This window comes from Drosophila mauritiana, chromosome X (assembly GCF_004382145.1).
Source record: "Drosophila mauritiana strain mau12 chromosome X, ASM438214v1, whole genome shotgun sequence".
Taxonomy (NCBI): domain Eukaryota; kingdom Metazoa; phylum Arthropoda; class Insecta; order Diptera; family Drosophilidae; genus Drosophila; species Drosophila mauritiana.
In genome coordinates this window covers 15,248,116-15,270,772 of record NC_046672.1, presented here as the reverse complement: position 1 = coordinate 15,270,772, position 22,657 = coordinate 15,248,116, and the positions used below count along the sequence as shown (strand labels likewise).

The following is a 22,657-nucleotide window of genomic DNA, read 5'->3' as shown; positions in this document are numbered from 1 at the left end:
TTTTCAAATGCAATTTTGTTTTCTGTTAACAATATGTAGATACATATGTGTGTACATATGTGTCTTTTCAAATGCAATTTTGTTTTCTGTTAACAATATGTAGATACATATGTGTGTAAATGAAATTCTTTTTTCTGTTACCAAAAGTTTCTCATTTCTTTTCAAATGCAATTCTGTTTTCTTTTAGCAAAAGTTTCTCGTATCTTTTCAAAGGCAATTCTTTTTTCTGTTAACAATATGTAGATACATATGTGTGTAAATGAAATTCTTTTTTCTGTTACCAAAAGTTTCTCATTTCTTTTCAAATGCAATTTTGTTTTCTGTTAACAATATGTAGATACATATGTGTGTAAATGAAATTCTTTTTTCTGTTACCAAAAGTTTCTCGTATCTTTTCAAATGCAATTTTGTTTTCTGTTAACAATATCTAGATACATACATATGTGTGTAAATGAATTTCTTTTTTCTGTTAGCAAAAGTTTCTCGTATCTGTGCAAATAAAATTTTGTTTTCTGTTAACAATATGTAGATACATATGTGTGTAAATGCAATTCTGTTTTAAAGGGTATACAAAAGAAGGCTCTTATACTTAGGCCACAAATAGATTTTTTCAACATTTCTGTTTCACGTTATCCTGTTCCCCTGAGATTTACCAAATTTGGTTACTAAGTCCTGTATTTCTTTGATGTCCCGAGTAGCGGTGGGAAGTGTGTTTTGATCAAGGCGAGATCTTCCAGTTCTTTGAGATCATCTTTCTTTCCATCCGATGCTCTAGCACCAACGCCCATCAGAGTCACTTTCTTGGCGCTCCGACTTAATCATGTTATTAAAACGAGGCTCTGTGGTACGAATGAAGTGAATATATGTACATAAGTGTTAAATGTTTTGCAATCAGATGCTAAATATTACTGATCTAAACGTTTACAAAATGCGAAAACAGCTTTCCAGAATGCAAGAATATGTGGGAAGTGCAAATAATGTTTTGGGATTGATACTACAAGCTGTTGGTACTAAAAGTGCAATAAGCCAATCAAATATTACCAATTTTAATTAAGAAAGTTGTAAAAATTGCGGTCCTTACTTGCAGCATTTAGACCGGGATTTGGCTTGCATCCGCCAAACTGTTCGCCTCCAGCAAAACGTCCTGGAAGTGGTCCTTGCTCTCCAGCTCTTGAGTAGCGCATGTTCGGCTGGGGAGAGACATGTACACTTTGCAGACCAACAAACATGATCATCAATACCTGATTCTCGTGTTGCATCTGGCGATGTCCTGGTAATGTCCTGTCCATTTTATGCGCCATCTCTTGGAGGTTCGATGAATAGTTGCGCGAACGCTGCTGCATCTGTTGTTGCGGCTGTTGGAACTGCTGCCGCTGTTGGAACTGCTGCGACTGTTGGAACTGCAGCGACTGTTGGTGCTGTTGGATCCGATGGATCTGATTGATCTGATTAATCTTATTGATATGATGGATCTGGCGGATCCGCTCCATGAACTGGAGCTGAATCTGACCAAATGGCGGGGAGGAGCCGGTAGCCTCTCCCGGGAAGTATCTGCCAATGGCCGTCTCGAAGAACGCCTCGCCGTACACGGTGTACATCTGGGCAGCGTACAGCTCCATCTGCGACAGGTTGACCAAGATGTGGTCCATATTAGCAAAGAAGTTCATGTAGTTGGCATTGTGCCACCAGTTCTCATTTAGGTACTGGACTTCAGTTGCCGGAGCCGACTGATTATTCGGATGCAAGTTGGCATGCTGCATGGGATAGTTGTTCGGAATCCAGTATGTCGGAGGGGCCGTCACGTTCAAGGGCATCGAATTGGTTGGATTTGACTGGGCCGGCGGATTGGGTGGCACACGTCTTGGCTTGAGCTCATGGGGCTCCACACTCCAAATAGTCTTGTTTGGCGGCAGCGTGCTATCGCTTCTATAGTTCTCCCATAAAAACGCGATGGCGCGGGTCTTAAGTACCACCTGCTCCGCATGGTAGCGGCAGATGAGTTCAATATTTTCCTTGTGCTTCCTGGCCATCAGCATCTCGTAACCAATGGGTTTCAGCGTTTGGTTAGCAAACGTATCCTCATCATCGGAACTGTCGCCATCTTCTATAAAGTTCAGACCCAATGGGTTTCGCCGCAATCTAGCGGATGTCTGTATCAATGACTCGACATATGGTGTGAGTGGTTTCGTCAAGTCGCGGGGAGCATCGAAATACACCGGCTCATCGGGTAGGTCATCGTCGAGATCGATGGGCAACGTCATCGGGTCGTCATATGGCGGAGCATCACTTTGCGAACCAAGTAAGGGGTGCTCCCCATCCATTGGCTCCGTGGGCTTCATTGGATCTGTTGGCCCCGTTGTATTCATTTTGCCCAATAGATTCATTGCCTCCCCTAGATAATTCAATAGCTCCAATGAATTCACTGGCCCCTTGGGATTTATTTGGCCATTTGGATTCACTGACACCCCCATCAGACACATTTTGACCATCAGATTTACTTGGTCGATCAGATCCTTTTGGCTCATGCAATTAATTTGGTCATTTGGATTCACTGGCCCCATTGGGTTTATTTGGCCATTTGGATTCCCTGCCTCCATTGGATTAAGTTGACCATTTGGATTCACTGGCCTCCCCATCATATTCATTTTGGCCATCAGATTCATTTGGCTACCTGAATTCATTTGGTCATTTGAATTCACTGGCCCCATTGGGTTCATTTGGTCATTTGAATTTTCTGGCCAGATTGGATTAATTTGGTCATTTGGATTTTCTGGCCACATTGGATTAATTTGGTCATTTGGATTTTCTGGCCACATTGGATTAATTTGTCCCTTTTGATTCCCTAGTTCCATTGGATAAATTTGACCATTTGGATTCACTGGTCCCCTCATCAGATTCATATCGTCCATCGGGTTCATTTGGCTCATTGAATTCATTTGGCCATTTGGATTCACTATCCCCATTGGGTTCATTTGTCTATTTGAATTCCCTGGCTCCATTGGATTCATTTGGTCCATCGGGTTCATTTGGCTCATTGAATTCAATTGGCCCATCGGATTCATTTGGCTCATTGAATATATTTGTCCATTTTGTTTCGGAGTTACCATTGGATTTATTTGGCCTATCGGATTCATTGGGCCCATTTGTTTCATTTGGCTAAGTGGAGTCATTGGCCCCTTGGAATTCATTTGGCCACTTGGATTTGCCTCCATTGAATTCCATTGGCCCATCGGATTCAGTGGGCGAATTGGTTTAATTTGGCCCATTGGGTCCACTGACTCCTTTAATATTTCTTGGTCCATTGGATTCACAGGTCCCATTGGATTTTGTTGGCCCTTCGGATTCACAGGTTGGATTGGATTCAATGGCTCAGTTGGTGTCATAGGCTTTCTCTCCGACAGCTGTTTCATGGCTCTCTTAGATTTGCCCGAATTTTTTTTGGCTTGCTTGAAAATCTGATTATCGATGAAGCTGCCCAAGGTGATGGTCTGTGCATTTTGGTAGTGGTAAATGGACTCTGGGTAAGTCTTCTTCGGATCCTTGGAGCCACTGCTCTCGCTGCCGGTGTCGCTGCCGGCGATTTTAGTCATCGTGTTTCCGCTCTCGCTACAGCTGTTGTAGCCCCCACTGCTCTGCAATTTCGTCAAACCGATATCTGCGCGAAAAGGAAGAAGTTAACAAATTAGTAAAAATGCACATGTATGTTTGTCTGAATATTTATGTCTCTTAAAAATCCGCCTTCCCATAGATATAAATCTTATGTTTACTGTATAAAAGTAATTCTTACGAAAATGGCTGGCTAATAGCCACAACATTAAGTCACACAAAAATAAAAGGACAAAAATGCACATATGTACATACATGCATTGATATGTGTTACAAAAAGCGGAAAACTAACCGTTTTACCTATTAACTACCATTTTGACACTGGTTACATCTCCATATGAATGTACATACGCACACTTCCTTGAAGCTTGAAAACACACATCCATACATTCGTATGTATGTATGCATGCATATTTCTCGTGTTTTTGGAAATCGCTAAAGTGGGAAAGAACAAACACGGATAAATGTTCGCCAGTGTTCCGAAAATCTTACACACACATACATGAAGCGTCTTCTCGCTGATTCGCATTCACACACTTGTCCCTTTCCACCACTTTTTGGAATTTGCAAATGGGAGAAGGAACGAAAACTGAAAAATGTTCTTCAGTGTTCCGAAGGTCTCACACACATACATAGATCGTCTTCTGGCTGATTCGCCATCCACACACTTGTCACTTTCCACCACTTTTTTTAATTTGCAAATGGGAGAAGGAACGAACACTGAAAAATGTTCTTCAGTGTTCCGAAGGTCTCACACACATACAAAGATCGTCTTCTCGCAGATTCGCCATCCACACACTTGTCACTTGTCAGCACTTTTTGGAATTTGCAAATGGTAGAAAGAACCAACACAGATAAATGTTCGCCAGTGTTAGGAAAATCTTACACACACATGCATAAAGCGTCTTCTCGCAGATTCGCCATCCACACAATTGTCACCACTACATCTTTGAATTCTTTGCGTTTCGTACTTGTAAATGGCGAAAATCACACACATACACAACGAAAGAATTCCAACCTTCTAAAAGACTTGTCACAAGCACATTATTCTCAAGTTAAATGCTATTATTAACTATGCTCTATTATTAACTACCATTTTGACACTTGCTACATCTACTTATGAATGTACACATGTATGTACCTTCGCACACTTCCTTGAAGCTTAAAAACACACATCCATACATACGTATGTATGTATGCATGCATATTTCTCGTGTTTTTGGAAATCGCGAAAGTGGGGAAGAACCAACACGGATAAATGTTCGCTGGTGTTCCGAAAATCACACACATACACAACGAAAGAGGACTTCTTGCGAATTCCAACCTTCTAAAAGACTTGTCACAAGCACATTATTGTCAAGTTAAATGCTTCTCTATTTTTTTTTTTGCGGTCCTTGTTTTTGGTTGATTTAAATTTTTGATTTGCATTTGCTCTTTCGCTTTCTTCGCACAATTATGCTTAGCCAACACTAATACCAATGCAGCAACGCCATGCTGAAAGTTCGCCATTTTGGCAGAAAAGAATGCGAGTTGCTTGTGCGTTTCCTCGCGAAGATGGAAGGGAAAGCATAGGGGAGAAGATTGTAACCGGAGCACGTGTTTCGTTAAACTTACTGTCGGGATTTGTTTGGCAAGCGCAATTCAATGGTCCAATGGTCAGCAAATGTAAGCTTATGTTACCGAAACCCCAATTTGTTTATATGCACGCCGCTGATTTTGTTTATAAGTGACGCCGTACAGACGAGAAGATAATGCATAAATGAATGACTGACTCCGGACTTACAGGTAGCCGCCGGAACGAAAAGCTTGGGATGGCTTGGATAGTGCCTTGCGGTGGCAACCCGAGGCGAGAAATGTGAAGTTAGCGCAAACAATTTCTGGCTAAATGGATTTAGGCAAATGAGCAGCAAAAAGCCAGCGGCCCATGTTTAAAACACGTGCTGGGCTCCCCTGGCTGCTGTTGGCCATCGTCACATTTTTTTGCCGGACCAGCGTGCTGAATTGATGGCGCTGCTGGTGTTTCCACACGGCTTTGCCCCAAAATCAGTGGCCTTGGTTTGGGATTCGCATTAGAATTGTTTTGACCGGAGCTGCCCTGGCGCTTCATCTGCCGCTTGCAGGCGAACTTTTACTTTTTCAAGCCCCCCATTTGTAAATTGTAAGATTTAAAACTTTTCCGGAAACGGATGCTGGGAGACTTACCAAAGAGTCAATGTTGCGTCCTCGAGCGTTGGGCCGTTAATGAACGGTGTAGCATCGATACGTAGGACACTCCGATATCGATGCCACTAGCGCAGGGATCGCCTTCCTTCTCCCCTCTCTAAAGACACGATAGATTTGAACATCCGATAGGTGGGTAATTAATGTTGACTTCGCGCTAAGCCATATTGACTCGAAAGTCTAGCAAAATGCGTGCGTCGCTTCAAATTATTACGTTTCCACAGCGAATAGATCAGCTAAAATAGAGGTGACGCATGCGCAGGCTAAATTCGTTTCTCGGAATTTCGTGAGCTATTTGAAAATAGCGGTGCAACTAGAGATGGACTTTGTGCGACACTGAACACTGTGTATTTGATATTTGAAACAAGAAATAAATCTTATCACGCTATATTAAAATTTCGTACGTTTTGCACGAACGTGGATTCACTTTCACAGTTCAATAATGTAACCACGGTTATTCGTTGATGTAAAACCAATTTTTATAGCACAAATATTAATCGATTATTATTAAAAGTGTCGTGCTATTTCACCGCCAAGTCTTAAATCGCTTGTTAAGTTTCAAATCGCAAACCACTGTCGTTAAATGTGATAAATGGAGTAGGCAAGCTTGGCGCGATAACCGAACTTATCGATACCTGACTAACCGCGCCAAACACGAGCATATATTTTTGCCCCAAAGACTGGTCACACTGCAACGAAGCGCGAAATATTTTTCGAAGTATTTTTGTGCACCTAGAAATTGCGATACTAATTTCTGCAGAGGATTAGCCCAGGAGAAACAAGGCAACCATCATGTCAGATGCAGACTACTTGTTCGCGCTAAACCTGCAGAACCAGCTGAATGCTGAGTCAGACCAAAGTTACACAGCCGCGGATGCCAGCAAAGTACGTAGGGGAAATGGTAATCTGGCCAATAAAAAAACACCTCAATATCATCCACTCTGGGTTCTGCAGGACACGGACTACCAGCTGGCACGCAGGATTCAGGCCCAAATGGACGAGGGCGAGGAGGGCGGTGATAACGAGCTGGACAGCAGTATCCAGTTCGTCTACCCCAAATCGAATCAGCCAAAATCAGTAAGTTTACAATGAAAATCATAGCATTTCATTTATCGTAGGCACTTCTCATATCGTATCGCCTTTCATCTCCACAAGACAAAAATGGAGAACACTAAAATCAAAAACAAAAAACGAGGAGCGGCTCCCACGAAGCCACCAGTGCGCGCTATTCAGGCCAGCTATGATGACTATCTCAATAAGACGATAAATCTGGTGCATCCGCAGTGGGAGCTGGTCGATCCCACTCCGGACATCTACTCCATGTTCATACGATTCGACGAGAAGTTCTTCCAAGAGCGCCTGGGCGCCGTCTCCTTGGAATGGAGCAAGAAGATGTACTCGTGCGCTGGAATCTGCTACCAGCGTGGCAATCGCTTCGTCAAGGAGGTGACCATTCGGCTCAGTGAGCCGCTGCTAAAGCTGCGTCCGCGCAAGGATCTCGTGGAGACGCTCTTGGTAAGAATTGTTGTACTTTTCACGTATATTACGCAGAAATCTTCATAATTGGCATCTCAAGCCTAGAGAACTGCATATGCACATAGATATTTAGCATTACATTAAATCTTTTTTTCATCTAGCACGAAATGATCCATGCCTACTGCTTTGTGCTCAACATCCGCGAGGGCAACGGTGGCCATGGACCCAATTTCAAGCGCATCATGGAGACGATCAACAAGGTGGCGGGCACCAACATCACCGTTTACCACACTTTTCACGACGAGGTGGCCTCCTATCGCACACACATCTGGCGCTGCACGGGCATTTGCCGGGAGCGCTCGCCGTTTTGGGGCTATGTGAAGCGGACCAGCAACCGAGCGCCCGGTCCGAACGATGAGTGGTGGGCGAGGCATCATCGTGAGTGCAGCGGCACCTTCATGAAGTTGGGTGAACCATCGAAGCCCCCAAAGCCGGAGACCAAGTCCAGGGCTAAGAAGTCCACACCGGCAGTGGCCGCGCCCAAGGAAGACATACGCAACTGGTTCGACCAGCCGGCAGCCAAGAAAGCGGCCACCGGCACAGCTTTGCTGGGCGATCTGGCAAAGGCGGTGCCGCCGACTTCTTATCCCGGACTCTCCTCCGAACCCTTTGCCATGCCCAAGACACCAGCTGCTGGCACAAACCGCAACACAAGTGGCGGAGGCAATGAACTCGACAAATCAGGTTCGAAAGCCACCACTGAAATAAGCGGACAGGGCTACAGTCTTGGTGGCTCTAGCGCTATAGAAAACATCGGTATTAGTGACACTGATGTTCCCGATCCCGCTAAACTTCGTCAAATTCGACTTGAGCGTTTTAGCGGAGATGCTTCCAACAAGGGACAGAATAATTCTGAAGCAGATATTACCAAAAAGAGGCGTCGTGTTTCCAGCGACGGCGAGATAATCACCTGGGAGTCCTACGATGATGACGTAATGGTCAGGGATGTCCATGTGCCCTTCGTCAACTTGGTTGACAGCGATAGTGATGAAGAGGAGATGAAGACGCCAGCTGGCAGGAACACCATGAGCAGTCAAGAGCGCACGCAGAATATCAAGCGCCAAGTAATGGAGGATGAGTTGACCTTGTGTGAGGACGATATCCTCTTAATTGATGATGAATACGACGATGAGGTGGCCGCAAATGACTCTTTAACAGCCGCCACGGAACTAGCTGACCAATCCATCATTGATGATATTTTTGGAGAGGACACCCTGCTGAAGGAGTTCCAGCGTGAGAACGACGTGCAGCCCACTTGCTCAAGCTACGGCAAGAATACGGGCAACGACATTGTATCTTGTCCCATTTGCTTTGAGAAGATGAAGCGCACTGAGTTGTCCAATCACTTCGATGGCTGCGCCATTATGGTGCGCTTGGAACCGCCATCGTTTAAGCCTAAAAACCGTCGACCAAGGGCTCCCTTTACCTCAAAGGACTCCTCAGGATCTTCCACATCACGCGGCGCCAAATCGAAAGCCAAGTCATCAAAACGAATTCTTCGCAGCTCCGGTTACACAGAAAAGGAGATCGACGAGCTCAACCTGAGCTCCTCCACTGACTCGTCTGCTCTGCTCTCCAGCGAGGACGAACTTACTCCGCGTCAGCGCCGGCAGCGCAACCTCTTCAAACAGACCGTCGGCTGTCCCAGATGTGGCCTGGAGATCATGCCCCACCACCTGAAGGCGCATCGAAATGTCTGCGCGGGTTGCAAGAAGCGCTAGGACGGCACCTTCTGCAAACCATAATTCGTTAAATAGAGAAAGTACTTCAAAAATTTTTTGTTTTATTAAAAACATGTTACAGGATTCGCCCAAAATATCGCACGTTCTTTTTATCCACATAGCGCGTGGCCAACGCCGGCCAGTGGACCACAAAGAGGTCCGCCAGCGGAAGGAGCAGGCGTCCGCTCAGCGACAGCGTCTCCACGCGGCAGAAGCTCTCCACGAACACGATCCTGGAGTGCGAGGGCAGGCGTCCGAGGAGGCGCCACAGGTAGGCGGCATAGCAGAAGGGCACACAGGTGCCGGGTCCATTGCAGAGGATCAGCTGGGGGCGATCACGCCAAACCAGATAGCAGCTCCAGAGAAGCGCCCACAGGCTGGTGAAGATACTGCTCAGCCAGGATTGGCCCACGTTGCGGCTGCGCGGCACCTTCGCGATTTCCGCACTCTGGGCAGCCTGCGGCATGATCTGCCTGAACTGGCGCTCGGAAGTTGAGTCACTGTTGGCCAGGATCAGTCTAATTGGCTGGTACTTCTCCGTCTGTTCGATGTCTGTCTGTTGTAGCAGCGCCTGGGTCAGCCGGCACATCTCCGCCGTGTGGCCGCCGGAGCCCAGTATTACGTAGGTGGGGTGAGGCGCACTGGTCGTCATGTTGCCCTTCAAAAACACAATTTAAATAACAACAATTAGAGTTGTTTACGTTTCAAGTCGATTGTCGATCATCCACGAACAGCTGTTTCCATTGCTATCGATAACTGAACCGATAATAATGCCGGCGTACCATAATGTTGTTGTTATTACTAAGGGCGCCATTTATAAAATTTATTGAATCTCAATCAGAAAGCAGATCGAGCTGGCCGAGTATTTCCTGGATCAGCCAGATCCATACTAATTTTTGCAGAGGATTGGCCGAGGAGCAACAAGGCGACCATCATGTCAGATGCAAACTACTTGTTCGCGCTGAACCTGCTGAGTCAGACCAAAGTTACACAGCCGTGGATCCCAGCAAAGTACGTAGTGGGAAATGGTAATCTGGCCAATAAAAAACACCTCAATAACATCCACTCTGGGTTCTGCAGGACACGGACTACCAGCTGGCACGCAGGATTCAGGCCCAAATGGTCGAGTGGGATTAGGAGGGTAATAACGAACTGGACAGCAGTATCCAGTTCGTCTACCCCAAATGGAATCAGCCAAATCAGTTTGCCATGAAAATCATAGCATTTCATTTAACCGTAGGCCCGGCCCTTCTCATATCGTTTCGCCTTTCATCTCAACCAGACAAAAATGGAGAACACTAAACTCAAAAACAAAAAACAAGGAGCGGCTCCCAAGAAGCCACCAGTGCGCGCTATTCAGGCCAGCTATGATGAATATATCAATAAGATGCTAAATATGGTGCCGTGTGAGCTGGTCGATCCCACTCCGGACATCTACTCCATGTTCATACGCTTCGACGAGAAGTTCTTCCAAGAGCGCCTGGTCGCCGTCTCCCTGGAATGGAGCAAGAAGATGTACTCGTGCGCTGGAATCTGCTACCAGCGTGGCAATCGCTTCGTCAAGGAGGTGACCATTCGGCTCAGTGAGCCGCTGCTAAAGCTGCGTCCTCGCAAGGATCTCGTGGAGACGCTCTTGGTAAGAATTGTTGTACTTTTCACGTATATTACGCAGAAATCTTCATAATTGGCATCTCAAGCCTAGAGAACTGCATATGCACATAGATATTTAGCATTACATTAAATCTTTTTTTCATCCAGCACGAAATGATCCATGCCTACTGCTTTGTGCTCAACATCCGCGAGGGCAACGGTGGCCATGGACTCAATTTCAAGCGCATAATGGAGACGATCAACAAGGTGGCGGGCACCAACATCACCGTTTACCACACTTTTCACGACGAGGTAGCCTCCCATCGCACCCACATCTGGCGCTGCGTGGGCGTTTGCCGGGAACGCTCACCCTTTTGGGGCTATGTGAAGCGGAGCAGCAACTTAGCGCCCGGTCCGAACGATGAGTGGTGGGTGAGGCATCATCGTGATTGCAGCGGCACCTTCATTAAGTTGGGGGAACTATCGAAGCCCCCCATGCCGGAGACCATGTCCAGGGCTGAGAATTCCACACCGGCGGTGTCCGCGCCCAAGGAAGACATACGCAACTGGTTTGGCCAGCCGGCAGCCAAGAAAGCGGCCACCGGCACAGCTTTGCTGGGCGATCTGGCAAAGGCGGTGCCGCCGACTTCTTATCCCGGACTCTCCTCCGAACCCTTTGACATGCCCAAGACACCAGCTGCTGTCACAAACCGCAACACAAGTGGCGGAGGCAATGAACTCGACAAATCAGGTTCGAAAGCCACCACTGAAATAAGCGGACAGGGCTACAGTCTTGGTGGCTCTAGCGCTATAGAAAACATCGGTATTAGTGACACTGATGTTCCCGATCCCGCTAAACTTCGTCAAATTCGACTTGAGCGTTTTAGCGGAGATGCTTCCAACAAGGGACAGAATAATTCTGAAGCAGATATTACCAAAAAGAGGCGTCGTGTTTCCAGCGACGGCGAGATAATCACCTGGGAGTCCTACGATGATGACGTAATGGTCAGGGATGTCCATGTGCCCTTCGTCAACTTGGTTGACAGCGATAGTGATGAAGAGGAGATGAAGACGCCAGCTGGCAGGAACACCATAGACAGTCAGGAGCGCACGCATAATATCAAGCGCCAGGTAATGGAGGATGAGTTGACCTTGTGTGAGGACGATATTCTCTTAATTGATGATGAATACGACGATGAGGTGGCCGCAAATGATTCTTTAACAGACGCAACGGAACTGGGTAACCAATCCATCATTGATGATGTTTTTGGAGAGGACACCCTGCTGAAGGAGTTCCAGCGGGATAACGACGTACAGCCCACTTGCTCAAGTGACGCCAATGATGTGGACAACGACATCGTATCTTGTCCCATTTGCTTCGAGAAGATGAAGCGCACTGAGTTGTCCAATCACTTCGATGGCTGCGCCATTATGGTGCGCTTGGAACCGCCATCGTTTAAGCCTAATAACCGTCGACCAAGGGCTTCCTTTACCTCAAAGGACTCCTCAGGATCTTCCACAGCACGCGGCCAATCGACAGCAAACTCATCGACACGAATTCTTCGCAGCTCCGGTAAAACAGAAAAGGAGATCGACAAGCTCAACCTAAACTCCTCCACCGACTCGTCTGCTCAGCTGTCCAGCGAGGACGAACTTACTCCGCGTCAGCGCCGGCAGCGCAACCTCTTCAAACAGACCGTCGGCTGTCCCAGATGTGGCCTGGAGATCATGCCCCACCACCTGAAGGCGCATCGAAATGTCTGCGCGGGTTGCAAGAAGCGCTAGGACGGCACCTTCAAACCATAATTCGTTAAATAGAGAAAGTACTTTAAAAATTTTTTGGTTTATTAAAAACATGTTACAGGATTCGCCCAAAATATCGCACGTTCTTTTTATCCACATAGCGCGTGGCCAACGCCGGCCAGTGGACCACAAAGAGGTCCGCCAGCGGAAGGAGCAGGCGTCCGCTCAGCGACAGCGTCTCCACGCGGCAGAAGCTCTCCACGAACACGATCCTGGAGTGCGAGGGCAGGCGTCCGAGGAGGCGCCACAGGTAGGCGGCATAGCAGAAGGGCACACAGGTGCCGGGTCCATTGCAGAGGATCAGCTGGGGGCGATCACGCCAAACCAGATAGCAGCTCCAGAGAAGCGCCCACAGGCTGGTGAAGATACTGCTCAGCCAGGATTGGCCCACGTTGCGGCTGCGCGGCACCTTCGCGATTTCCGCACTCTGGGCAGCCTGCGGCATGATCTGCCTGAACTGGCGCTCGGAAGTTGAGTCACTGTTGGCCAGGATCAGTCTAATTGGCTGGTACTTCTCCGTCTGTTCGATGTCTGTCTGTTGTAGCAGCGCCTGGGTCAGCCGGCACATCTCCGCCGTGTGGCCGCCGGAGCCCAGTATTACGTAGGTGGGGTGAGGCGCACTGGTCGTCATGTTGCCCTTCAAAAACACAATTTAAATAACAACAATTAGAGTTGTTTACGTTTCAAGTCGATTGTCGATCATCCACGAACAGCTGTTTCCATTGCTATCGATAACTGAACCGATAATTATGCCGGTGTACCATTTACGTTGTTGTTATTACTGGGGGCGCCATTTATAGAAATTATTGGATCTCAATCAGAAAGCGGAGCGAAATGGCTCCTCCCGTGCAGAAGGGTAAGCTTCTGAATCACTCCGACAAGACCTCGACGGAAGTCAACTGCGCCATAAACGAGAACGTGCGAAAACTGGTCAGGAGCCTGTCGGAACCGGGGGTAGGTTTTAAAACAGATGTTATCCCTATTCCAATTTAACCAATTTAAAACGCAGACGAGCCAGAAAAAGTTGCGCCAAATGGAGGATACTGCATTAAAGATAATCGCCAACCAACGCAGGTCATGGGATCCAACAACCACGGACATGGAGGTGAAACGCAACCTGGACGATCTGGCGGAGCGATTCCGGGCGGAGGGCATGGCGTCTTTAGGTGATACCATCAAGGACTTGGCCATCAGGTATCTGGCCATGGACGAAAATCAACAGCAGTTCGATCCTAATCGCGGATGGCCAATGCTCGAATTACTCTTCTGCATAGCCGATAGGCCGGTGCAAAAGATCCGGCGCAACCGCGAGCTCATGGAACAGCTCCGGCTGTCCATAATTAACAGCATGGAAGCGGCCGAGCGAGAGCCACATTTACAGGAACAGGCGAAACTGGAGGCCACCAGGAATACCTCCGAAACTGAGGTGGACTGGCCAGCGCTGCTGGCCGAGGATTTCCTGGATCCGCCTGAGGATGACAGCTCGGACAGCTTAAGTGTGAGCATCTAGAGAACTCCAAACACATATCATCCGCTACACATATGTAGCCTGTTCTTTCCCTGAAATCATTTGCAGCATAATAATACCTTTACCTTCTTTCCAAAAGGACTGGTCGGAGGAGTCGGACTGCGACTCGACAACTACTCTGACGACCGATGAAAATATTGGCGTCTCGCGAAGCCTTTTGGAAATGGCCAGGGTTTATGAGCAGGCCGTGATGGCGGTCGTTCCGACTGGAAGTGTTAACAAAAGCTATATACCGACCGTGGAGAGTGTGATCCGGAGTTACGACTTCCGGATAATGAAACCAATGGTTCTGAGCCTCAACAACTTAAAGGGCAACCATCTGAGACGAAGCAAGCTGCTCCTGTTGGCGCCACCCCAATCGCCCCGACCATTCACACAATATTGGCAAAGTGACAACATGGACTTCTTCCGTAAAATCCATTCTCACTGGTGGTGCCAATATGTCTATTTGAACGCCCTGCCCTCCAGTGCTAAGCCACTGGACAACTTTGCTGTCAGCTACGTGATGTTTCTGAATTACAATGCCCGAGGCTTGTTGGCCCTGCCAGTGCCCAAAACGATCACGGAGCCCTGTCTGCTAAGGGAGATCCTCTTCATGTTTGTGCGTCCAGCGAGCTGTTGTTTCTTTGAATTCGACAAGGCCACGAGACGCATTACTGTGCGCGATAATGTCAGTATCTGCACGGTGACTGCGGTAAGAAAATCGAAGCGTTAATGTATAACTCCATCTAAAGTCCTGCTCTTTCTTGCAGAGCACGATGAAGAATTTTCTGTTATTTAATGTGGTGCCTGCGCTGGAGGATATGATGGAACTGCGTCGCATCATCGATAATCATACGTTGCATTTGCTTGGCGTAAAGACTACATACACCGTGGAGTTCTTTGCATACGGCCTGAGAGATCTTGTCCAGCCCATTTGTCAGCTCCTCATCGCTTACGAGGATCGTGTCAATAAGGATCCAGCAAAAAATACGCTGATCCGCTTTACGATTGAGTTCAGGAAACACTTTAGCCAGCTGCGCTTGCTGCGAGAGCTGGCCGAAGATGTCATCCTGGATAAGGGACCTGCGCACATACGCAGTGCCTACTTGCTATCCAGTCTGTATAAGCACACCTTGATGCAGGAGCCGCACCAGAAGCTTGCCACTGCTCTGCTGTTTATTTCCCTCAAGCGATACTGTATCATCATCGACGGCTGGTGGCGCAGGGCCACACTGGAAGATCACCTTCGCGAGTTCATCGTGGAGTTTTGGTAAGCCAAAATGGTGCTCACACACCACCAGCTGAAGTCATAGCTACATTCTTTTTATAGTTACGAGGAAGATGCGCACATACGTAGCCACGTGCGCAAACGAAATGTGGGAATCGAGGATGATTTGCAATTCGTGGAGATCTTCAACAAGCTGCAATCCTGCCCACTCTACCAACTACTGCTGGATCATGCCCTGGAGTCTGGAGAAACGCAGGATTTGCTATGCAGTGTAAATACGCTGAGCGAAATGCTGACCAGCAACAATGAAATCCAATTGCCGTCACTGCACGATGAGCTGTTCGCGCAGCTTTTTGCACAGCTAAAGGTTTACTGTGGTGCCGACAACACGGATTACGAGGATGAACCGGAGCCGGACAAAGACTACGAAGATCTGACTGTGTGCAATAGGCAGGGCATTAGGAACCATGAACTCTTCGCCATATTTACCAAGCCGTTAATGGAACAACGTCTGGAGCGACAACGCGAGCGGCTTAAAAGCAACCCCTTCCTATTGGCCAACATTTTGAAGCGCTTGGAGCGCTCCACTTGTCTGCAGCTGAAGTCTGAGTTGCCGGAGGCACTGCGCGAAATTCTGCGAAGGAGACAGTGGCTGGCGAACGAGTACGCGATTCGTACGTACTGCAAGGAAATGCAGGTGGCCGAGAAGATGCGATTCCTGCGGCATACGATGCTGCTGGAGAAATACTATCTACTCGTGCCATACTACAATGCACTCTTCGTGCGCATGGAGAAGAACAATAGCTGGGCACTGGGCTCGGTGCTCACTTCCAAGCTATGCGCTGTGCTCCTGCCACACTATCCGCAATTGGCTCATCAGCTTCACGTCAAGTTGATATCCCAGATAAACTCGAATTCAATCAAGGTCTATGAGGCCCTGGACGCTATTGAACTGGACTTCGAGCGGCCAGTGGCCATGCACCAGTGGTATATTCTCACACCCGCGAACATGCAAGACTACAATTCGGTGTGGCGTCTGATGCTGAAGGTGAAGTGGGCCGTCTGGAAGCTGGAGAATTTGAAGTTTTTGCGTCGCGCCAGTCCCAATCCATGCGCACCTCTGGATTTGATCGGCCTGACCATTCGTCGCCTGGAGATTGTGCGCTTCTGGTTGATTTTCCTCATCAACAAGCTGCACGCGCACCTTATGGAGGCCGTGAGCCGTCAGATCGAGCACAGGATTGGCGAGTGCAAGAGTGCCCGCGATTTGCGGAATATGCACGACGAGCACTTGGCGTGGCTGAAGACACATTGCATGCTGACCGACGAATTCAAGTCATTCCGCGTCGCCCTCGACCAGATCTTTCATCTGGTCTACGTGCTGGACATGGAATGGACCACCTGCGCCAGCTGCATGCGCGACCACGATGCCCTATGCTTGGACTTCACCATTTCGGATGACGGCATTGATGACGGCGAAATGCAACGCAATAGCTTGGAGTACCTGGCGCTCAACCAGGTGGCCGAGATCGAGTTAACGTACATACGTTGCCACCAAATCCTGGCCGACATCCTTAACACGCTGGTGCACCAGAACGATCACGGATTCCGTAAGTGGTTGTTGGTCCCGAGATTTGGCCATTTGAACTTACTTTTTCAATTCGCCTTGCAGTGTCTGCCTTGGAGGAGACCATCAACTCCAGTGTGCCCCATTAGAATCGAATCTCCACAAAGGATCTTGTTACACATTACGCATTACCGCATTACCATTACCATCACCAGCACAACTACCGATAGTCCCGACCAAACATTCCCATACCAACTTAATTAAAAGCAGCTTATTTTTGTTGACAAAACCTCATTCGAACTCCTCATCGCTGTCGCCGAAGGGCTCGACGATCGGTGGTGGCGGCGGCAGGGTGGTCACCTCGTGCAGCGTGGCTCGCCGGATGTACGGCTGGCAGGTGAGCTCGCACATGCGGGCGCTGGCGAAGACCGTGCGATGTGGGTAGCAATTCCCGTTGACGTGCTCGCAGCGCCGATAGGCGGCCTGGCGATTGAAGACGTACAGATCGGCGCATGGCGAGCAGTTGGCCTGGCCCCTCAGGCGCGGCTGCAGGCACTGGAAGCGGCGATCGTTGGCGCTGAAGCCCAGGGACACCTGCCGTATGGCCATGGCCAGGGCGATGGCCACCAGGCAGCACCAATGCACTCCTTGCCGCCGCATGGTCAGTTGGTCTCTGCAGCCTCGCCGCTCTTTATTCGTTTCGCTTCGCCCGTTTAGCTGGTTTCTCATGGTTGGCGTGGCGCTAATGTGTTCTGCACCACCTAAGTGTTAGACCAATACATATTTGGAGCAGAAAGTAGCCCTTTCAATGGTTTAAACATGTCAAAAAGAGTTTGGAGACTGATAGCTGATTATTTAAACCGAAGGCAGGACCTTTTCGAGTGCGGGAGCAGGCAGCTTAGGTCCTGCAAGCGGCAGCAGTCGCAGCACTCAGAGCTGAAGCGTCCTTTCCAGCTGATTGTGTTGCCCTGTCAACCAGCAGGAAGTACAACAAACGTTGCAGCCACTGGAGATTCATTGCCACTGAACTGAAGTGCAGTGCCTAGAGCGTGCTTGGTGGAAATCCAATCGAAATGGCGTACTCGGTGACGCCGCATCGGGCCAACCTGGTGCTGCAGATGCTGCTGCAGGCCAACACCTATGTGTCCATGGTGTGGGCCATGAGCTACATGATCCACATGCTCATACGCGTAAGTCTTCATTTGAGATTAGCCCCCCCCCTGCGGTATGTGCGGTCTCAACCAGCTTCCGTTTGTCCCCGGCAGCTGCATCACTTGTGGAACCTGGAGGGCCTGTCCATGCTGGTGGCCTACCTTTTGGCGGTGTCCGCTGAATCCGTACGCCTGTACGCCGGCTACTCGGTGAACCTGTGCTCTGGCGCCACCGCCATGTGGATGCTGCTCACCGTGACGCCCTGTATCCTGCTGCCCGCCATGGTCTTTCTTCGCCTCTCAGCTGCCGGACGCAGTTTGTGGCTACGCATCATCACGAACGCCGTGTTCGCGTTGATAGTTCTCGAGGTGATCGTGTCCCTGGTGCACTTTGTCATCTGCAAGCCAGGCTGTAAGCTGCCGCTGCCGCTCCCACTGGAAGAGAACGAACAGCTGCCAGAGGAGGAGGGGGAGGAGGAGGAGGAGGAGCAGCAGCAGCAGTCCGCCAGTGTGGGCACGCCCACGACCAATGAGCAAAGGCGACGCGTGCGACGCTCCCCGGAATCGAAGTGATGAGCCGTGCAGCAGGTGGTTTATAAGTAAGGCTCTGCGTTTTACTTGGACATTGGCATAAATAATAAAGTAGAATAAGCTATTTAAGCTAAGCTAGGCTAGGCTAAGGAACGATCACACCTTCCGTGCATCGTCCAAGTTGTGCGCCTTAAGCAGGGCATCGATCGAGTCCAGATGGGCGCGCATACGCGGCAGAAAGCTGGTCAGCACCTCGATGTTCTCCGCCTGGGCGTCACCCTGGCCCAGCAGCTGGCTGCGCGTGGGCACCCAGCTGTAGATGATCTGCAGGCGAGGGAATAAGCACAATTAGCGAAGGAAGTGAGCGATGCCCGACCGATGCACCCACCTTGATTGTGCTCTGGACGATGAAGCCGTGGTAGGGCTTCAGCGTGCGCTCGTACGCGTCCTGCAGATGCTGCTTCAGTGCCTCCTTGGCCTGGGCATCGTTGTAGATGTTCTCGAAGAAGGTGCATATGAGCTGCAGGCCGCGCTTCAGCCAGAGCAGCGCGTTGGCCGCAAAGTCGTCCACGTTCACGTTCAGCACGATCAGATCCTCCAGATACTGGTACTTGACCACATCCGCTCCGTAGGCTTTCGTCAGTTTCTGAAACGGCAATAAACGGCAATGTAAACGAATGTGTATACATATGTATGTGCAGGTGGTTCGGGCTAGATCTTGAAGATCTCGGAAAGCTTACGCTTATGTTTCCGTTCATGTCGCTGATCACGGGTGTGAATAGTTTGCCGAAGCTCTCTGCAAAATGGAAAATGGTAAACAGATAGCAGTGAGCGGAATTGATTGGCTTCGGTTTGGGTGCGCTGTTATCACCTATGACGGTTACTATCTCCTTGGAGGCGGCGAGGAAGGCCTGTGTCTCCAGCTTATCAGCGGTATCGCCGATGGCCGGAAATCCACGCAGCGCCTTGAACTGAATGCGCGCCGATCCCTCGCTGGCTGCCATTGTGTGCTCGTGTGTTCGGTCCTGTTCCGTCCTCTAGTTTCCTGCTCTGCTCTGCTCCGCTTCTGCTCCTCTTAGCTCGCCGCTTGGTTCCGTCTCCAATGCGCTTCGAACGCCGACTGATTGGTAAATCTGCAAGCGAAGTTGGCCAGCTGCTTAGTTTCGGGCACCAATATCGGCTGTTTATCTTATCGAACGAGCTGCGCTCGGAATTCCAATACTACTCTACGCCCGTGCGACACTTGAGCTCGCCATCGCACGGCCTTCTCCTCCGCCACGGCGATAATGGGAACTGGGCACTGAGCAAGTGCCGCGCGCGACTACGTTGTTTCCACACGCAGGGTGAACGGGTTACGGGGTGTGGCGGAGCGGGGTGGTGGGGGTCAGAGCTTTAACCCACCACACAGCTGGCGTCTTGGATCTTGGAGAGCCGCCAGAGAGCTCGTGTTCCGCACAATTCGATTCAATCCGAGTTGGCTCAGCACGAAAACCTGATTTCAGGTTTGCACCATGGGCTAAAACGTGCTTTTGCGGCTCAAATGTAGGAACTTATTCGACTTAAAAAAAAACGCACGAAAATTACAGTTTGAACGTTTTGATTGAGAAGTTTTGAACTGAGATTGAAAAAGACAACACTTTCAATCGCTAAATGAAAGTATTTGAAAGTGTTTTTAGTTCAAAAACTCAATATACAAACGTTTTTCTAACCGCAATGCGTTTAAATACCAAAAGTATTGAGTAAAGCAGACCAAAAATAGTTAAAAACAGTTTTTCTAGCTAAAAAACAGAGTTTTCAAAAGCTATATGTATTTCAAATGCCAATTTGCAAGTTAGCAAACAAAAACTTTGGGACAAACATTTAACTATCACGCATTTTCGAATCACAGCGATAAGGCTTATCAATACATAAATTTACGGCATTCCCATGTTAATCTGGAGTGTGTTTTCCCTATTTTGTATGCGAAAGTCAGACAGTTTGATTTTGCGGAATCAACCAGGGTGCACGTCACCGAGAATGGAACTGCAATGACTCACCGATGATGGGTGCGATCTGGGTTTCGGTTTTATCAGGCAATTTGATTGCGTGGCGGGGGAATCTTTCGAGCGAATCTTTATCAGCGTAATTGATTGCTGGCTAATTGAGTTGCGTTCAAACAGAATGATATCTCTCTTAAGTTGTTCCCACTGCTATTTTTAGGTACATTCGCTTATTATAAAGCGCTTAAATTATAATATATATTATATAATATATAGAAGCATATATGGCTGATAAATTTAGATTCGTTTTGAAATCGCATTTGGTTTAGTACTTTGAAATATATAGCATATCGTCCAGTTAACTACTCCAAGGACGAGGGCCACTCACCTTGTGCTGCTGCAATCCTAGGAGGAGTCGCAGGAGAGCCGCTTGGTGTCGCCACTGGTGGTCAGCACGAAAACGTAGTGGGTGCACTGCTCCGCCAGGAGATGCCACAGCGAAGCGGGCAGCTGGAAGCGATGCACGGACGGCTGCTCGAACTCCTCGTAGTGGGCCACCAGGCTGTTCTGGTTGCAGCGCAGCTCGACCAGCCGGATGGGCCTGCTGGAGCGAATCTCACGGGTGTCGCGGTTCAATTGAATGCTGGCCGCCTCAAAGTCGGCGGCAGCCGTCTGTTCCAGCTCCAAATTCAGCCAGCGATGATGGGCCAGGATCACGGCACAGTTGCGCGCAAAATAGAAGCTATCGTGGCGTCGCTGGTTGTGGTAGTTGTCCAGTAGTTGGCTGCTCGGCTGCAGTTTCAGTTTGGTGAGGCGGCCACGGTTGCCGGCTGCGGCTGAGGCTGAGGCGGAGGAAGTGGAGGATGATCCGCCCTCGGATGAGTTAGTATTGGCAGGTGAGCCCCTGCGGGCGTCCACAATTCGCTGCGGCAAATGCTCCGTGGGCTGGTCGACGGTCAACACGCGATTCAAGTAGTCGAAGCCCTGGCCCATCACACCCTCGCTGGTGTGGCCCAGATCGAAGCAGTGGCCCAGTTCGTGGCACACGGCGCCCAAGGTGCTGGCATAGACGCCGCCGTACGTCCGCCGATAGTTGCTCTCGTCCGGCAGGCGGGCGATGTCCACCCGCTGTGCGCTGCGCACACAGTCGCCGATCTCCGCAAAGCTCGTGGGCCACGCGTAGAAGTGGGCACTACCAAAGAGCGCCAAGCCGCCGCCACCGAGGGCCGCGTGTCCCTTGAGATGCCGCCGGATGCTGGCGTACGAGGAGTCACCGCTGGCCACCACCGCGTCGCCGTCGTAGCGCGTGCAGCCCACGAAGGCGACGAACTTGAGGAGCAACTGGTGGCCCCACTGCGGGCAGGCGATGATCTCGCCGGCGAAATGCTGCCACAGCTCGTCCTCGCTCTTCGCTAGCGCCTGCTTCCGGGTCAACTGGCTGCGGAAGGCGCAGCACTTGCCGTTGAGCGTGAAGGTGCGGTTGGGAAAGCCCGCCGCGTGCAGTTTGTGCGCGTAGATGGACTGCACCAGGCGCAAATTGAGATCGATGAGGGAGTGCACCTCGAGCTGCTGTGCGGGCGTCTTCTCCTCGTCCTGGCAGAGCAGGTAGAGCGGCTGCACCCGGTAGGAGCTGCGGCGGGGCCGGTAACTGAAGCTAATCGTACGGGTGGCCGTGCAGGATCGCAACTCCAGGAGGCAGGCGCTCTCCTCCTCGTCCTCCTCCTCGCGATTCGCTTGTTCCAAGTCGAATAGGAGCTTAAACTCGCCGCCGGCCGACAGCTGGGTTAGCTGCTCCTGGGACAGGTGCTCGGGCAGATCAAGGATCGCCTTCAGTTGACGCGCCGTGGAACACTTGGGCACCAGGCGTCCCTTGACCAACAGCAGGCTGTGCTCCAGGCGCTCCGACGCCAGCGGCTGCTCAACCTCGATGCTGTGCGCGCGCTTGCAGCCGGCGGTGCCGCTGCTCATTGCCAAATTCTGGCCAGGATTTCCGGTTCCGTTTTTCTGCTCAAATCAAAATCCAGACTCCGAAATCCAATTGGAAAAGCCGAACAAGCGCACTGTGCTGCCAGACCGGGAAAATAACCGGTACGCCAGCGGACCGAAGCTGGTTGCTACAAGTGACCAACCGGCATTGTTATCGATAGTGAATGCAATCGAACTGTTATATTTTATAATTTATATAAATAGGCACAGCCATTTCTCTAGCCTTTTT

The 22,657-nt window shown here is 49.6% G+C and overlaps 10 protein-coding genes across 11 annotated transcripts; 4 read left to right on the top strand and 6 right to left on the bottom strand.

The window, feature by feature from the left end:
• Positions 1-56: 56 nt before the first annotated feature.
• LOC117148391 lies at positions 57-5,827 on the bottom strand. Of its 2 annotated transcripts, XM_033315755.1 has the most exons (4): positions 5,809-5,827; positions 1,242-3,655; positions 1,082-1,190; positions 772-839 (listed from the first exon to the last, which is right to left on the bottom strand). In XM_033315755.1, exons 2-4 carry the CDS (start codon positions 3,588-3,590, stop codon positions 772-774), a joined length of 2,526 nt encoding a protein of 841 aa, XP_033171646.1. In that variant the 5' UTR covers positions 3,591-3,655; positions 5,809-5,827. The 2 variants fall into 2 exon arrangements, with proteins under 2 accessions (XP_033171644.1, XP_033171646.1); XM_033315753.1 differs by lacking the exon at positions 5,809-5,827 and having other exon boundaries at positions 57-839; positions 1,242-3,590.
• Positions 5,828-6,494: 667 nt separating this feature from the next.
• On the top strand, positions 6,495-9,136 carry LOC117148600 (sprT-like domain-containing protein Spartan). The gene is made up of 4 exons (XM_033316081.1): positions 6,495-6,711; positions 6,781-6,903; positions 6,982-7,341; positions 7,464-9,136. Exons 1-4 carry the CDS (start codon positions 6,619-6,621, stop codon positions 9,081-9,083), a joined length of 2,196 nt encoding a protein of 731 aa, XP_033171972.1. The 5' UTR covers positions 6,495-6,618; the 3' UTR covers positions 9,084-9,136.
• Positions 9,126-9,820, bottom strand: LOC117148607 (UDP-N-acetylglucosamine transferase subunit ALG14 homolog). Its single transcript, XM_033316088.1, has one exon. It carries the CDS (start codon positions 9,733-9,735, stop codon positions 9,160-9,162), a length of 576 nt encoding a protein of 191 aa, XP_033171979.1. The 5' UTR covers positions 9,736-9,820; the 3' UTR covers positions 9,126-9,159.
• Positions 9,821-9,882: 62 nt separating this feature from the next.
• On the top strand, positions 9,883-12,543 carry LOC117148601 (sprT-like domain-containing protein Spartan). Its single transcript, XM_033316082.1, has 3 exons — positions 9,883-10,094; positions 10,164-10,719; positions 10,842-12,543. The coding sequence occupies exons 2-3, from the start codon at positions 10,372-10,374 to the stop codon at positions 12,456-12,458; spliced, it is 1,965 nt and encodes a 654-aa protein (XP_033171973.1). The 5' UTR covers positions 9,883-10,094; positions 10,164-10,371; the 3' UTR covers positions 12,459-12,543.
• LOC117148606 (UDP-N-acetylglucosamine transferase subunit ALG14 homolog) lies at positions 12,498-13,193 on the bottom strand. The gene has a single exon (XM_033316086.1). The coding sequence runs from the start codon at positions 13,105-13,107 to the stop codon at positions 12,532-12,534; it is 576 nt and encodes a 191-aa protein (XP_033171977.1). The 5' UTR covers positions 13,108-13,193; the 3' UTR covers positions 12,498-12,531.
• A 29-nt stretch (positions 13,194-13,222) lies between these two features.
• On the top strand, positions 13,223-17,070 carry LOC117148599. Its single transcript, XM_033316080.1, has 6 exons — positions 13,223-13,430; positions 13,486-13,974; positions 14,084-14,698; positions 14,757-15,256; positions 15,317-16,824; positions 16,887-17,070. Exons 1-6 carry the CDS (start codon positions 13,311-13,313, stop codon positions 16,928-16,930), a joined length of 3,276 nt encoding a protein of 1,091 aa, XP_033171971.1. The 5' UTR covers positions 13,223-13,310; the 3' UTR covers positions 16,931-17,070.
• Positions 16,953-17,450, bottom strand: LOC117148608. Its single transcript, XM_033316089.1, has one exon. It carries the CDS (start codon positions 17,439-17,441, stop codon positions 17,073-17,075), a length of 369 nt encoding a protein of 122 aa, XP_033171980.1. The 5' UTR covers positions 17,442-17,450; the 3' UTR covers positions 16,953-17,072.
• Positions 17,359-19,141, top strand: LOC117148605 (transmembrane protein 17B). The gene is made up of 2 exons (XM_033316085.1): positions 17,359-17,971; positions 18,047-19,141. Exons 1-2 carry the CDS (start codon positions 17,855-17,857, stop codon positions 18,503-18,505), a joined length of 576 nt encoding a protein of 191 aa, XP_033171976.1. The 5' UTR covers positions 17,359-17,854; the 3' UTR covers positions 18,506-19,141.
• On the bottom strand, positions 18,525-19,791 carry LOC117148604 (glycolipid transfer protein 1). The gene is made up of 4 exons (XM_033316084.1): positions 19,335-19,791; positions 19,204-19,259; positions 18,852-19,109; positions 18,525-18,787 (listed from the first exon to the last, which is right to left on the bottom strand). The coding sequence occupies exons 1-4, from the start codon at positions 19,465-19,467 to the stop codon at positions 18,620-18,622; spliced, it is 615 nt and encodes a 204-aa protein (XP_033171975.1). The 5' UTR covers positions 19,468-19,791; the 3' UTR covers positions 18,525-18,619.
• Positions 19,792-20,843: 1,052 nt separating this feature from the next.
• LOC117148602 lies at positions 20,844-22,529 on the bottom strand. The gene has a single exon (XM_033316083.1). It carries the CDS (start codon positions 22,408-22,410, stop codon positions 20,848-20,850), a length of 1,563 nt encoding a protein of 520 aa, XP_033171974.1. The 5' UTR covers positions 22,411-22,529; the 3' UTR covers positions 20,844-20,847.
• Positions 22,530-22,657: the final 128 nt, after the last annotated feature.